At 40.6% G+C, this 16,823-nt stretch overlaps 2 protein-coding genes across 2 annotated transcripts; one reads left to right on the top strand and one right to left on the bottom strand.

Moving 5' to 3' along the window:
• Nucleotides 1-738: 738 nt before the first annotated feature.
• On the bottom strand, nucleotides 739-3,780 carry pafah1b2 (platelet-activating factor acetylhydrolase 1b, catalytic subunit 2; the record flags this gene model as incomplete). Its single annotated transcript, XM_079238084.1, has 6 exons — nucleotides 3,732-3,780; nucleotides 3,205-3,286; nucleotides 2,470-2,559; nucleotides 2,067-2,183; nucleotides 1,715-1,837; nucleotides 739-1,017 (listed from the first exon to the last, which is right to left on the bottom strand). The coding sequence occupies exons 2-6, from the start codon at nucleotides 3,283-3,285 to the stop codon at nucleotides 739-741; spliced, it is 690 nt and encodes a 229-aa protein (XP_079094210.1). The 5' UTR covers nucleotide 3,286; nucleotides 3,732-3,780.
• Nucleotides 3,781-9,204: 5,424 nt separating this feature from the next.
• On the top strand, nucleotides 9,205-16,489 carry LOC306733139 (myelin protein zero-like protein 2). Its single transcript, XM_079214334.1, has 5 exons — nucleotides 9,205-9,285; nucleotides 12,863-13,032; nucleotides 13,599-13,809; nucleotides 14,142-14,310; nucleotides 15,183-16,489. The coding sequence occupies exons 1-5, from the start codon at nucleotides 9,225-9,227 to the stop codon at nucleotides 15,385-15,387; spliced, it is 816 nt and encodes a 271-aa protein (XP_079070460.1). The 5' UTR covers nucleotides 9,205-9,224; the 3' UTR covers nucleotides 15,388-16,489.
• Nucleotides 16,490-16,823: the final 334 nt, after the last annotated feature.

Genomic DNA, 16,823 nt, shown 5'->3' with positions numbered 1-16,823 from the left:
TTTTTTTTCAATACTGCTCACTACAATACATCTCAGCAATGGTTCTCAACCTTTTTGACAAGTGAAACAATGCCACCAAAGATTGCATCAATTTGGCCTTAAGGAGGTGGAAGTATTCCGTTTTATGAGCTAGATAAGCAGCACATTTTGTGCAATATCATTTTTTTTCCTTCTTTTATCCCTTTAAAGTTATAATTGTACATGTGACACCCAAGGGGCGACCGACTCAGGGTTGGGAACCACTGCTCAATGTTGGATAACGTTCTGCCTACTGCGAATATGCTGTGCACTGGACAGCTAACCGTTTTGCTGATCAAACAAAACGCGGAGGAAGAAACTAGATTGTTTTTCTATTTGTATCATGTTTCCGTGGCACCGATGACTGAGGTAAACAGTCATTTTATCCACAGGCCAAGATTCATCTGTGTGTGTGTATGTGTGTTTGCCACTGCAGTCCCACTTGATCTCAGAATATCTGTCTGTGATTCAGAGAAGTCTGACTTTGTAAATAATTTTGCAATAGAAGTTACTATTGCAATCACAGTGTCTACGTCTGTAGTGAGGTCTCTCCTCCTCTTCAGCACCCTCCGCTCATGAATGGGATCCCACACCTCTCCTGGGCCCACTCACATCGGGGTGAGCCCTTCCTCCTCCAGATACCAGGGACATGTCTCACCCCGTCTCCACAGCAGCGGGTGAGACATGCCTCTGGATAGACGTGCTGCTCGGCCACGGCCCTCAAACCAGCGACACCCGCCTCTGCTCTGGTGCCTCGTCCAGTATCTGCAGCAGCAGGTCATTGAGGGGCTTCGCCATGGTGCGGTAACCGGTCGACGTTAGGTGGAGGAAGTCAAACATGTCCTGTTGGCCGATGGCTCCATCAGAGTGAACGAAGCCCCCGCTCACGTCCAGGAGCAGAGCCTGGCCCAGGCGGGGCAGCCAGGAGCGCAGGAAGTCGTTCACCGCCGCGTTCTTCTGCCTCAGTGGGTTGGGTAGCTCACCCCGAGGCAACAAACCCTGAGGGACACAAAAATAGTTCTGAGTTGTGTATTTAAATTCATGTGTTGAGTTAAATCTTGATCTTTTGTATTTTAGGAAGTTGTTTTTCCTTTAGAATGGGTTAAGAGAGCATCAATTTGACTCTCTAAAACGTGAGCATTTCTCATTGAAAGCCAGAGGCAGGGACAGCCTGCAAGGCCCGCTGATACACAAACAATACTGATGATCTACATACACTTATATTTTAAAGATATGTAGAACACATCTTTGCATTTTTTTTTACCATTTATATTATTAATTATTTGTTCTCTTATTCTAATTATTGTTATTATCACACATTAGCCTTTTAGCATAGTCTCAACTGTATGCCACTGTATTTCACTGCACATTTTTAATAACCATTGGAGAAATAACACCTTGAACTAATTACACAGATATAAATATTATATACAAGAATATTATATCGCTTTTTGACAGGTATCTGCATATTCGTTAACAGAGAGCAGGAATAACACAATTGAAAGCTGGCGACTTGTGAGGATCACCAACATCAGTTTTTTTAATTATGTTTGGTTATTTTGTATCTATATCATGCAACGTTCATCACATTAAAAAGGTACTTGACTAATCCCAACATGCCAGTGTTTCATGTCAACATACTTGTTCAAAACAAACTAGTTGCAACAAAGGACAAGGCATTTAACTAACTACTTACCAGTACAACTACCTTTGCCTTGGGGAGGCGGGAGGTGAGCAGCTGCGCAATAGCAAGAACTCCTCCTGCAACTTGCTCTGCTGTGTGTTCGTAATTGTTGGTTCCCACCCACAACACCACCACCTGGAGAAGACCACAGACAGACGCTTTGTTGATAGATATATACATGCATATATATAAAGAAGGAGATATATATATATATTTGACAGAATGAGTTCTCATGGATTGATATATGGGTGATGGGTGAGCAATGCAAGCTGTTCAATAAGCACTCAATAAGCACAGTTAGGATGATACAACAGACCCGTCGCCAGACTGTCTTTCTCTGAAGATCTTATTAGGCTCAGCTCACCTTGGGGCGGATGTTTTGCAGCTCTCCATTCTGTAGCCTCCACAGCACATTACAGGTGGTGTCCCCTCCAATGCCAAAGTTGAGCGCATGAAGAGGCGAGAACACCTCCCTCCAGACCTGTGGAAAGGAAACCAGGAATGTGCATTTCATATACGAATTTCTGACATTGGTGACTAATATCAAATAACTCATAGATGCTAAGCAAAGCATGCTGATCAGTACATTACAACAACACGCGCACCAATATAAGAACAGTATTGAGGCAACATTAAACGTATGTACATTTACACTGTCTCTCGAGTATTGTGTAATAATCTTGCGATTTAGAAAGAAATTAAATTAAGATGCTAGTGCTATGTGAGAAGTCAAATAAACAGGTTTGGATATTAATATGTTGTCTCACCTCATACTGCTGCATTAGTTGTATCATAGAATCGCCTATAAAAAGCACGTCTGGTTCAGCATCCTTACACTCCTGCACAAATCTGATGTGCTGTAAAAAAAAAAAAATACAAATTGCATTTCATTCACACAAAGCAATCACTTGAATCCTGTCCAATTGTCCAATTAGCAGGCATTTCAGTCTGAGTTAACACCTCTGTGTTATGAGTTTTCTAAATCTTAGGAGCCTTCAGAGTCAGACAAAATCCTGCAAGCTCATCACACAACAAGACACGTCTGGTGCCCCATCTGACAGAGAGCTTGGAGGAAAGCAGACGGTCTTAGTCCTATTAGTTTTGGAGGATTAACCTCGAGTTCACCTATCAGGAGGTATCACTAAACAAGGAGCGAGATAAAGTGGTGCTCTGAAAGAAATACAGGTCTTGGGAATAGATTCATCAACCTTTACCTCACACGTGTCACTATATTATGGAGATATACCGTCAAAGCATCACCTTATGATATTGCACAGACCAAGCCTCCAGCCACAATCATGACCATTAATGGTAGGAATCAAATGCAATAGTTAATGCGTTGTTAATGCTGTATAAAACGTGCAGCTGACCATAAAACAATCATTTACCTGTAGGCACAGTTGTTTGTGTTGATTAAAACACTAATATATAAACGGAAAGACATGGGTAAGTCCAAGAATAAGTCAAACCTTTTGAGAAATAATATAAACAAAAACACATACCTGTGACATCCACCGGTCATCTCCGTGTACATCCTCACCTGGCTGAGCCACTGTAGCTGGGTTCATAGCATCACCACTCATCCTACAGGAGACACCACCTCTTATTCATGCATCAATAAAACAGCCATACAGCTAATACATAGACGCATTACACATGCCGCTTCTTGTGAAACGATGAAGGGATCGTATTGTTTTAGTTTGGTGCGAAAGTCAAAAGAGGAAAGCCTCAGGACCAGCTAGCAGAAACCATCGCTGTGCTGCAGCAGCATCAGACAGACTGACCCAATTAATACGGATAAAGGCTACTTTCGCTTTCAAAACGGGTGCTTATGGATCACAAAGCAGATCGCATTAATCCCGATAGGTTACTGTTTGTCTGACATTAGCTCGTTAGCTAGCTAGCCTGCTAAACAGTGGAGATGCTGTTATGGCTGCATCTCGCGTAAATACGTCATATTTTGCATGTAATTATGAAAATATGAAGATTTACAGAAATTATGTTGTTCTTTATTTACAAGGGAAGCTACCTGGCAGGGTGTCGGCCGTCACTTCGTGTCTCCCACGGCTTCGGAGTTACTCTTTTCCCCCAAACTTCATGTAACGTTAGTTGAGGCTGGTGATGCTCGCTAGCAACCCTGGCCGACTCTAGCTCGATGAGACAACAAAAGGTGTGTCAAGAAGGCAAACTACGGAGCGTCTGTAATGGGGAGAGAGCCGAAGTGACGCCATTAGACATAACACCGTTGGAGGGCACTGCAGTCAGTGAGCTAAAGCTGAGTGGGGATTTTTTTCCCTGAGCTTTGCCTGTCGGGAAGCCATTCCTTTATGGCTGCGTACGTACCAAACTTGGAATATAACGGCCATAAATAAACCCCTGCTAATAATCTGCACCATACACTAAAATTATGGCTGCCTTGAGTAATGCGTGGAGGTTGTTCAGACTGACAGCTTCTAGGTGCCATTTCCTGAAAGATAAGCCCCAGGGCAACAGAAACATTTGGCTCAACCCGCAATGAATCATGGGTGATGTTTTGAAAGTGCGACAAAAGACTTTACAGCCTAAAACATTTTACTTCGGATTCCCAAACGACAAGTTTGTCTCCATTATTTGAGAAACGTAAAGTGGGTCTCAGACACCAGCGATGGGGGAAATACCTCTTAGATGGAGGGTACTCTTTGGTTTTGACTATGTACAGCCCTGCCGACATCTTTGCTGTACGACGGTGAACTCTGACTCCTATCCGGTCTATGGGTCCATCTTAATTCACCCACCATGGCCATCTCCGACCTGAGAGCCCGCGGTGCGTGCCAGCTGACCGCAATGCATCATGGTCATTTTAGGTCAAACGCTGCATTCCGGTACTATAGGAAAACCAAAGTTGTACATTCCTATGGTACACCCCTGTAGAAAACACAAGAAATATCGATCGAAACTATTGGAAATATCATCTTACTATTTTTGTAGCTGTTGTCAGTAGTAGGGAATTATTTCAATACATATAAATTGTACACAATTACAATTATTTGATATTATAATTTGTTTAATGTATACCTTCCCTGTGTCTCTCGTGTCCCCTGTCTCACATGCGCACGCTCTCACACACGTACACACACGTGCGTGTCCTGTCTAGCGCCTGCATCTATCAACTTAATTTCTGTTCCAAATCTTTATTTGGATCCCTTCTTGTAGACACATGTGTGGATGTGATCAGAATGAAATACATTCAGTATTAGTAGGCAAGATCAATTTCACTTTTTCAATGACAGTGCCAGTGTCAGTGCAGGACAATGACTGGGCAGAAAACGCTGTCATCTGTAGATCAAGATCACAGAGCAACCATTGAGTCAAGATTTAACCAGGATGGAGACACACACATGAAAGTGTAACTTGATTAAAACTACTTAGTTTATTTCCATCCCTTAATATTTAAGTACAAAAAGAAGAATAAATACTACAGGGAATGAATGCTTCAGACAACTGAATTAAAAATGGATATGTTACAGAGAAATCTCATAAAACAATGTGCCGAACAAACAAGTAGTTGTTAAGACGTATTCTAAATTAGCATACTGACACATTTTATATATATTAAAAAAAACATTTAAAAAAAAGAAAAAAAGTTTTTTTGTAATTGACCAGCCTTGGGGGGGTTACGTCATCATCGTATATCATATGTAATCGTGCACAACGAAACACATGAATTCTGATAAGTGCCCCTTGGTTGGCAATTACTGGACTAGGTCCATTTGTGGGAGGAAACTCTGGGAGGAAACCCACCTAACTCGAGATAGTGCACTCTCGACACACTGCGAGGGTTTGCGAGCCCGGGTCTCTCAGGTGTGCTGAAGCGTAGTGATGTAAGTGTACCAAGCTTAACCACTACACCATCGAGTTAGCCATAATTACATGATGCATAATGTCATATTTATTATTTTCTTTTTCTATCATTATTGTTTCATGTTGCTATTAGCTGCTTGAGTAAGTTATACTAGAAGACGGAATAGACAAAATTGTAGGACAATTGTAAAAAAACAAATTAAATATGCAAATAAGCACGTCGAAACCCAGGGCGACGTGACGCGGTGTTCTTGTGTCACGTGACCAAGCCACAGTTCGGACTCGGAGCGAAGCAGAAAAAGCCCGGCGTTAATGCGGCGTTAGAGACCTTGTTCTTGGTTTCTGTTCAAAACTACTGAGCGTGATGAGTCGTCAGTACTTCTAAAATCCTGGTTACGGCCGTGATTAAGTTTGAAGTGAATTCATGTTGCGAGGTTTTATCTTGCGCCTAAACTTTACAACAATAATAAAACAACTCGATAGAGCTCCGTAGTTTGCACAAGACGGCAACTACTTTAATTCTTGTCACACACACACACACACACACACACACACACACACACACACACACACACACACACACACACACACACACACCTAGAAAATGTCCTCCCCTCTTCTCTTCTCTTTCCGTTTGCCCTTCACAATAAAAGCACCAGAAACATACACCAGAACACTGCTTCTATAGAGAGCTGTTTAAGTACTCAATACAATAGCATACATATCTCCCCTCCTCCTGAAAGAAACATACTTGTTCCTAAACACTCAAATGCAACACTTTTTTTCTTCAAAACGTAGTAACAACATGTCTTAATAACACAAAATGTACCCGTAAACAACTGTATGCATGTCCCCAACACCCAACTGCACAGCCTCTATAAGCATGTCCCACTAATCCCAATATACACCAGGCATTTGTTACACATGAGTGTGCAAATATATATATTTTTACCCAGGCTGATCAGTGACCCTCAGAACTCTACACACTCACACAATCATTAACCAGGTATGAAAGGAGGTCACTGACCAAAATTCAGCTAACAGAATATGTCCCTGGTGTTGTTGCTTTATTCTAAAATCAATGCAGATTCACATGGATGTAAAACTGCAGACCAAGGATCACAAGCAACACATGAAATGTGGGGCTTCTTGTGCCATTTTCTCTGTGTTTCTTTAGCACAGTAAATCCCCCAAATATCAAAGACAAGTTAGTACTTGTTGTAGAAAGCTGTTTGGCTTTAACATGTTTTCTTGTTTGAATACTTATAACAACAATGAATAACTTGTTGTGCTCTAGGGGTGAGACAACTCAGTGGGGTTCAGATTTTGAGGTGAGGTGGAAGCAGTCGGTTTCAGTTCTCCTGTGACTTCCAAGTCTGTATCAGTGACCTGGAGCTTCACATTCCTGCATCCGGGAGACGGTATGTGGCAGGAGATGTTTTGTGGTGATGTTCTAAAGATGTTTTTATTGTTATTTATTGTTGAAATCCTTACTATACATTGTGTAGGGACTGTGTTTTGTGTGCGTTACTTTACCTTCCTCCATCTCAAGGGCATTTCAGGCAGCATGTAGTGTGGTCAGGGGATGCTATGGAAAAAGACGCCTCCATCACCCTGCGGTGGGTGTCCCTGACCTGGTCCCGACACCTGCCATGACGTAAACGGACGTAAGCGGCAGAAATGGAGCGGTTATCCAAGACCGCAAGTAGGATATTTTCCATCTCTATTGTCACTTTGATATTCACAAAACCATGTAACTGGAGTTCCAGTTTTGCAACTGGTATTTAACAGTGTGATGACCATTCACAGCAACTTCTTTAGATACAATTCCACTTTGGCCTCTGTGAGACAGAGAGTGGGAATCCACTGTCACCATAGGTTTAATAGGAGGAGACTCCTGGAGATTAGGACATATCATGTTCTCTCACTCTCTCCTTCTCCTTTGCAGGTTTGTTCCCATATGACTTGCTGATGGTTACTATGTTAACGACTGGTGCAGGGGCGTGTGAGGTCGTATTATAACGAGACCTATTGGCACAATATTTTGTTTCAGCAGTAAGTTTGTTCTATCCTCATGTAGAACTGTGGTTATAAGTCACTTTTACTTCAAAATAAATGTTCTGTTGGTATACAAATCAGTGTGTTTTTTGACTCCAGTATTGTGTCAGTGCTCTCCTTACCATCATGCTCTTTGTTGTACACACTCCATGTTTATGAGATGGTGTTGGTTACTGATCTCCCGAGGAACACTCTGCTTGTGACCCACTGGACAGGCAGGTGATCTGTTGCACGCTTGCCCGACTCTGAATCATCCACTTGTCGGACTGTCTGCTAACCCACTCTCTCAGTTTGTATTTCATAATATCTCCGCTTTTTACTCTCTTGCGTCACCAAATAGTTGACTCGTTAGGCCGCAATTGAAGCCAGGTGGGTGAGTCTGCTTGAAGTTGCCACTCTCATTAAGAAAAGGAAGTTATATGACTTTGCTGAAGTCTGAAATCTTGAGGACTGTGAAAATCACCTGCATCGTATTGTCGGAGGAAGAATAAGGTGAATTTACCATAAAGGTCTTTATGGTGCAATATTCGAATAAGTCCGACATTTTGTGGAAAGTGCTTAAATTAAAGTCCCATCCACATAAACATGGGTTTTGCTTATTGTTCCCTCTCTTGATGTTGAAGCTCCCCTGTGCAGTTTAAGTCATCGCAACAACTTTCCAAACCAAGTTGTGATGTTGAGCTTGAAACCTTCAGGAGACATCTTGTTTTCAGCAGATCAACTTTTGAAATATTTTCCTGTTCATAGATTCTGCATTTTTCAACAAGGGAGATACACTTCATGTAGTAATTAAAAAAAAAAAAAAAACTTTCTGTTGAAAATCCATATCAGACACAATTTGTTGTTGCAACATATTTGTATCTGTCTTTAACATATCAGGTGGGGATATCTCAGTACATAATTGTGAATTTTAGAGACATGTCACCTTAACACAATTAAATGTCCAAGCTTTCAGACATCACTGTAGGTCGAAACAAATGTCAGTAACTCGTGGTGTTTCTTAGAGTAGTACTTTCGGTAAGACAGAGTACTTTCTTAGAGTAGCCTACACCTATCAAGTTAAGGAATTCAGAGTGTTGTCATTTCTTCAGAGGCATTCAGAGGGAAATCAGCGGGCTCAGTGTTTTGGGGTGGAACCGACAGTTTTACATAACAGCACTTGCATATATCGACGTGCTTGGCTTCTTTTGTGAAGCGACACTGTGGCCGCAAGATGGTACTAGTCAGCAGGAACATTAACTTAATTAAAGATTAACCGGAGCCCCTGTTTGTTATCAGTTCTAACTAAGTTATCAACCAAAGACCGAGTGCTCGCGCTTGTAAACCCACACCTTAAAGCTCCGTGGGGCACTGATAGCCGCACAGTGTTAAGTGGCGAGTTGCGTAGGTAGGTAGGCTAACAGGTTGTGCAAGAGGTGAGGGAGGAAACGTCTCGCATCAGGTGTGTGTGTGCGCGCGCGGAGTGACTCACGTCTCCGCCACCGAGCAGGTAGTTTCTCCCGAAAGCCTCTTTATTAAACCCCGACAGTCTGCGGCGACATTCGCGTTCATGACTTCGCTCAATAAAAGTGCACGAAGGGACGTTTGACTGAGGAATTAACCCGCCGGAGTTGAGGCAGTATCAATGTTTTATCCCATGTTTCGGATATGGCCGCTGCTTCTTCTGGGAGGATTCGCAGGGCCAGGTGAGTTGGAACAACTTCCTGGAGAGACTCGCTTAAAGTAAAGGCCTGCCATGTCCCCTCAAGCTATAGTGTTGAAGAGGGATGTTTTAGGGGTGCTGGTAATTATGACCCAGCACTGCTCACTGCATACCTTTATACCATTGTGTTACAACTCCTTGTAATTGTATGCATTTTATTCACAATATATCATCAATTGGGGGAGTTTTTCCTGATCCGATGTGAGGTCCCGGGACAGGAATGTCATGTGTACAGATTGTAAAGCCCTCCGAGGCAAACTTGTATTTGTGATGTTGGGCTATATAAAATAAACTGAATTGAATTGAATGACAATAATGGAACAACACTGACAGTAAAACACCTGTTTAGCAGTAGTTTTATGTTTGAGTAAAGACTGCTGTACTCTGTTGGAATCCAGGTATGAGGCAGAGCAAGGAGTTTAAATAATAGGATTGTTCTCATTTTGAATAAAGAGGCAGCTAATTTCAACAGTGTTCTGGTAGTCAAATGTACTGTTTCTACACCATATATAAATGTAACATCTGTCAATGTCAAAGGAAGGGGGTTCAGATTTACTATAACAATATTTAATAACCAATAAAAATAACTAAGGCAGGACTTGAATTGCTGCTGATTAAATCTCAAACACTGTAAAGGTCTAAAAAATGCGAAGGCATTGATTTTTGGCAAAAGCTAGAAGACCCGTTTATCAAAGAGACAGTAGGGATATGTGTTTGAAAACATAAAAAACTGGTCTATATCTCCCGGTGAGTAATGAAAGATACACCCTTTTGTGAGAGAACAGACTCTTGTAATTCAGCACATTACAACAAGTCAACAATATGTTTGTACTGTGTATTGAGCGTCATACTTAGTAGAAGTAGTTGAAGTAAAATGTCGTGTGAGGGCATTAATTATAATTTAAGACAAAAATTCATCCGAACACATCCTCTGAATTATACAAGAAACCCAAATGTGCCACCACAGTCCATTGATTGGACTGGAGGTGCTTTAACACAGGTAACAATTCAGTGCCAATTTTAGTGTTATTGTTGTGTGGGATTTCAATATGTTTTTAAAAAATTTGAATAAATTAATAGGAGACACTACATGAGTTGGCTAAAACAATTAACTAGTTGATACCATTAAACTTCCCTCATAGATTATTACATTAAGACAATTATTTTTTGTATTACAAGTTCTCAAAACGTATCTAATTAAATATGTGCTAATTTTAATACATTTAAAGAACAGAAATATTAAACTAGGTTAAAGCCAGGTTCAGGATTGTTATTTAATTTTGTTTATTAGTGTCAAAGGTTTTTGCAGACTCTGTGTGGCACTCCACAAATCAGCAAATACTATTAACCCTTGTGTTGTCTTGGGGTATAACAAACAGCCATAACAAAACAAACAATCCCTCCTGTATAACAACTTCATAATATAGATAGGAATGAAACTGGAGTGAAGTGAAGATTTCTTGCTCAGATTATGAGGATTTTTGTTGAGAATAGGTGCTTAAAAGACATTTTGATGAGACTACGTGTGATTAGGGCAAAAAAAAGAGAAAGATTTAAAAGACATTACAATAAAATTTCCCCAGATTATATTTGACATTAAGACAATTTCATTTAGTATTTCTGTTTTCTGAAATGTTATCTTTAAATATACAAATGGGGTTATCTAATGCCTTTGAAGAAAGTATAAGACATCTACAGACGCGAATAGAAACGGTAGTAAAAAAACACCTCTGTGTGCATTTTGGACCCTGGACCTATAGTCTGAGAGAAGACATTGTATGAAAGCAAAATTGACCAAACTCTGTTTTTACACTGGGTGTTTCGTCTTTAAAAATAAAATAGCCTTAATCTTGCAGTTAAAGCCAGTCAGTTGTAGAACGCCTAGCATGAGAGCGTTCCCCTGGATATCTCAACATAGTTCCATTCTGATAAGCACTTGTATAGCGTCACAACGGATAGATAGTGTGGAGCAGGCTTTGTAACACAACAAATCATAATGTTCCCAGACACTTTCCAGTGAGGGAGATACTGTGGAAGACTAGACTATAACTTCTCTAGCAAGTAGCACAGACCTGTTTTTATTGGCAGCATTCACATGCAAAGCCTTGGAAAGGATTGGAAAGCTTTTCATAAGCCATTGCTGCTATAATTTACATTTAATTGTTGGACAGTTAATAATAAAACATAATGGCTACTGAATGTATTTTATGTATTCCACTTTCAGTTTTGATTCTGCTCATCCATATTATGTCAGTTCCTTCTGATAAGATTGTTGTCTGTTGAATTTTATTTGGTCTATTCAGTTTCAATTAAATATAACCGCTCAATCTAATAAATATGATTGAAAATAAATTAACTTGGAGAATTTTTCCTTTGAGTTTAGCAAAACATGTGTTTGTCATAGTATTGGATGTGCTTGTACTTGCCCTGGCCTATAAAACACACCCCTCTGGTTTAACTATGGTTTCCAAACAAAGCTTGCCAGTCCAGGTTGAAATAAATGTAATTCAAATGTAGCATTAGTAAAATGCACACTTATTACACAATCTGTTTCCTTCATTTGATCTGGTATATCCTGGTGTAAAGGCATTGGCCAGCTCCATACAAGGATGTGATGTATGTGGGATCCCTCTGTTATTATTATCTTTCAGTTGGTTATCATTTACAGAATTGACCATGACCATGTCCCACTAAATACTTTCATCCTGTTAAGTTTAATGTTCTTCTACAGTCATACTGATTTGATTTCATCCCTCCCTGTCCAGGATTACAGAACATTCTTGTCCTCTTCTTCTCTGTGGTTCACTAGAAGGAATGCTTTAATCCCCAGAAGGGGTCTGCAGTTCTGCTCATCACTTTGGCTGACAGTATGATGCAGATTTAGCTCAAATATTTAACTTCGCCAAACCCCTTGAAGGAGATGAACAGTTGCCAAATTGAACTTACTGTAGCATGCTTTGTTTCAAGTCAGACATGACGGAACATTGTGGTTTTTATGTCACTAATAATAAGATGTATTATTGAACAGATGTTGAATAACAAACATCGGAACCATCTCTTTTTCGATAACCTAATATTCTCTGTGTTTTTAAGGCATCTAAAACGTCTGTAGTCACACACACATGCAATCTTTGACCCATAGTAGGCTTAGCTATTATATTATGTGCTCTCTTGTTTGCTGTACTGAAGCACTGAAGTGAAGTAATTCAGAAAGTACTGGCTTTAGAATAGATGGTGAACAGTTGTCATCACAAGAAACTGACTCACAGTTTATACTGTAGCCACAAAGAGTACCCACCAGATATCTGAGTCTTTCTCTTTGCTCTTGACTGTCAAGGACGTTGCTGTGTTAAAGAAGCAGTGATAACTATGTTTGGTGCAAACAGCCCTGCTCTTGTTTTCGTGGTTTAATGAAATGCTCTGAAACTGAGGAGTGAAATCAGAGACCTGGGCAGTTTAAACTATCACTTGTGTGGTATGAATGAGTCAGTCAATGGAGGTTTGCGAGGTTACGGTAATGTTGATGGGTATTTTTTCTCACTTGTTTGTCATTATCACAGGTGTCCGACATGTCAGTGGAATAGTTATTTACACAACGAAAGAGGTGGAAGCGGTCAACGGGACAAATGTGAAACTGAAGTGCACCTTCAGTTCCAAGGAGCCGGTGTCGACTATGTCCGTCACAGTGTCCTGGAATTTCCGGCCCATAAATTCAGGATCGGATGAGTCGGTGTGTATAATTTTTTTTTTTTTTAATGAAAATGCTTTGAATGTGTTTTTATTGTATTTTAATGTCATTATTAAATAAGTCCACCTGTGATTTAAGGCCTTAAAAGTGTTGATTCTCACAGTTTTTATCTCATTCTTGTAACAAAAGCCATTCAATACATGTCCTCTTTTAACAGCTCTCGATGTACAATCTTAAATTACTAATAGCTTGCTCCTCCACACTTAGAAATAGAGGTAGCGATCCATAGGAAATTATAAGAAGAAATGCCTCGTTGACTAAAGAATAGAAGAGCCAGTGGCTGGTCTGTTGCTAATGGTTACACATACATAGTACATTACTTTGTCTTGCTTTCATACAACATGATATGCGTATCTCCTGGTAGCCACTGCACAGAAAACAAGAGGTCACTGCCACTCCATCTATTATAGATTGAAGGTTATGTTAGCCAGCTAAAAGCTGACGTCCCCTCAGCAGCTGTGTTTTACAAACAATTATTTTCCATACATGCTAATGTGTTTGGACTTCTACACTCTTTGCAAGTTTGCCGTATTGTGTGTTTGTGTCAGGTGTTTTACTACCAGGAGGTGCCATACCCTCCAATGACCGGACGTTTTAAAGGCCACGCGGTGTGGTCAGGAGACATCATGAGACGGGACGTTTCCATCACGCTGCATGAGGTGCCTCCGACCTATAATGGCACCTACATCTGCCAGGTGCGCAACCGTCCAGATGTGCACGGCAGCAATGGAGAGATCATCCTCAAAGTTGTCAACAAAGGTTAGATTGGCAGCACTGCACGCTTGGAAGAAACGCCTGTCACATTGCGTCATCATCACATTTACTACAGCAAAATAAAATTCTAAATTGTTGAGCTTTTATCTCATTTTGCTATTCAGTCATTACTATCAATGTTTTCTGGATGTATTTAGAAGGTGACACTTTAGTTGTTCTGCTGTAGTACTCTGGCCGTTCCGCAGGAAGGTCAAGGTGGGCGTGCAGTGGCTGGCTAAAGAGCCCCTTGGCATATAGAATGCATGAAGCAGTTCCCAACAGGAAGCATTGAGATTTCACCCACAGTTATCACAAATTTTGGTTCTTGTTGCTTCCAGCTTCCCTCTCTGAGATAGTCATCCTGGCAGCGGCAGTTGGAGGCGCCTGTGGTGTAATCCTGATCCTCATCTGTATCTTCGTGGTGGTGAAGTTTTACAAGAGAAAGCACATGAGCACGGACATTGAGATGCGCCCGAAGGAAAACGTGTGGAAGGACCCGACCGTGTGGTGAGAGCCAGAGAGCCAGAGCTCCTCTTCTTCTCGGGACTGGTGTGGAGTCTGATTGACTGTTTGGGTCCGCTCTGCCAGACAAGACCAATTACATTTTATGGTGGGGAGGCATCTTTTTCTTCCATCTTTGCTCCTCCAATGTGAACCTCTCAGATAGTATTGTGTCCTTCAGTGTTAGATTAAAGTACCGCCCTTCCCATTTGTTCTAATGACACATCTTTACACACTTTTATATGTTTTACCAAAAGAAGTAGTGATTGTAATTACTAACAACATTTTATTGTACGTTTTTTAAACTGTCAAGTAAGAAATGTAAATATGGAGGGATTTACACTGTTCTTGGAGCCTGTTCATTGACCTTAATTCACAGCAGCAGTGTTGAACAATTGCTTTTGGTTTGATTATTATTTTATGAACTGTGATGTGGTTTAGAATTAAGCTTCAACTAAATCATCACATTAAACATAATTGATTATATTCCTAAAAAGCACAAAGAGCACTTCATACATGATACTGCTGTGGTGAATTATGACATACCCTCTCTACTGTCCGCTGTCGGCAAAACCTTCCCTTTCCTCTGTGAGCAGCAGCTGCAATAACAACTGCTTGATCATAGTTTGTGCCACTTTAACTTGTGAATACAGGTGAACTGGTTTTGGTGGAGAAATATTCATGAACTGATGTTTTGGTCAGCTTTGTCCACGGAAGAAAGCAGTACATCAATTCTCTGTGGTACTCTGGCTGGGTTCGTTTCAAAATAAGGATTCTGGGTACAAACTATACATATATTCATGAGTAGCCTGCTTCATTGCTGTGTCTGCGTGTGTATATGTTTGTGATTTTAATTTGTTTTGTGGGGATTGGGTCAGTTCACCTGAAGAGGCCGTTCATCTGTTGGTTAAGAAGAAGAAGAAAGACTCTGTAAGTTCAGATGATGAAGAGTCTGAACCCAGCAGTGGAGATGATGAGGAAGAGGAAGGCCTGGAGGAGGAGGACGATGACGACGACGATGATGACGACGACGATGATGACGATGATTTTGAGGAAGATGGTGGTGGTGGTGGTGATGATTAAATGGACACACTCGATTGATTAGAATCGCCTTTCCCATTTTAACATCCGCCTTTTTGATATTCATATACGGGATTTTGATGTTTCGATGATGTGTAATTCATAGTACTTTTACAGGACTTCGTTTATTATGGTCACTGAATTACAGCCTGCATTGCTGTAGATAGTCTTTTTTCTTTGTCAGAATCTGGAGCCTACATTACTCAAAATGCAACTCGCCTGCCAGCAGTTTGGTCAGAGGTTTGTATGTGTTATGCCAGTAGTAGCTAATGTAGCCTCGAGGAGGATCGAGATACCGAGAACTCGTGGCCTTTCCTCTAATGCCACACTTTCAGATGTTTCTTTTAAACTGACTCAAGTGACATCATGTGAGGCAGTATCAGAATTAACACAGCTCCCTCTGGGGCCACAAAAGGCTTCATATAGCCTTTTTTTTAAAAATATATATGCAGTGGTTCTTCCCAACACCTGTAAACAGACTTGTCTTACCGGTATTCGGTGGTGTTCCCCTTTTAATTTATGTGTGTTTTATGAATGTGTATTGATGGAGTTTGTTGTACATGACTGCTTTAACTTTGCTTCTTTGTGCTAATTTGACCACAGCTGCTGCTGAAAAGCTTAGGCCTTAGATCAATGGTGTGAAATCACATGAATGTTCATGTCAAATAAATGGACTATAGATTTTTTTTTTTTAAAAGAGGAGCCAGTTTAATTTGGCTCATTGCTACCAAAGCCCCATACTAGTGCAGGCAGTGTTTGTTCAAGGCGTTGCCGGATGTTTCTCCTATTCATTCTTAAAAGCATCAGCTGAGTACACAAACCAACATTTTAGAAAGAAGTGCGTTTTTACAAAGGCTTTTGAATGCCGCCAGAATCGGTGCCATCATTTAATTTTTGCTACTAGAAAGTCCATCACAAGATTTGTGAGTGATCAACAAAGCATGGTGTTTACTACATTGGCAACATTGCACAATTGATTTTGTATTTAGTTTTTGTACATAGTGTAAAGTATAAGCAGGAATTCTCAACATTTTGAAAGTCCTGGAATGTTGTCATATATATTTCTGTTGAGCAACTCTGGAATAAAGAACTGTTTTTGAAATTATTAAATTTCATGAGTTTTGCTAAAATAATTGCAGTGTGTGGCAACAGATCATCTCTTGGAGAAGAAACTGGGTGAGTGTGTGAAATACCAAGCAGCCACTCCTGTTTGTGACAATGAGTTACAGTCGCACTTCCTGTTCTTCAAACAGCTGAGTTACGCTCATAGTTTGACCTGTTTGGACAAAAATAGACCTGCCTGTTTTTATAACGAATTATTTAGTATTGCAAACGGGTTGAACTAATCTCACCGGGACATTACAGTACAGTTCACACCTACTGAACAATAACTGTTCTGTCATTCACATTACAACTCATTGGAAAATCTGAGAGTGCTC

This window comes from Taurulus bubalis (assembly GCF_910589615.1).
Source record: "Taurulus bubalis genome assembly, chromosome: 2".
Classification (NCBI taxonomy): Eukaryota; Metazoa; Chordata; class Actinopteri; order Perciformes; family Cottidae; genus Taurulus; species Taurulus bubalis.
This window is presented reverse-complemented; position numbering and strand designations above follow the sequence as displayed.

Bases quoted from the DNA above. Each gene is read 5' to 3' on its own strand.
- LOC306733139 (XM_079214334.1), top strand. From the start codon at position 9,225: ATGTTTTATCCCATGTTTCGGATATGGCCGCTGCTTCTTCTGGGAGGA. The intron at 9,286-12,862 runs GTGAGTTGGAAC...TCATTATCACAG, and splicing joins GGGAGGATTCGCAGGGCCAG to GTGTCCGACATGTCAGTGGA. The intron at 13,810-14,141 runs GTTAGATTGGCA...TGTTGCTTCCAG, and splicing joins CCTCAAAGTTGTCAACAAAG to CTTCCCTCTCTGAGATAGTC.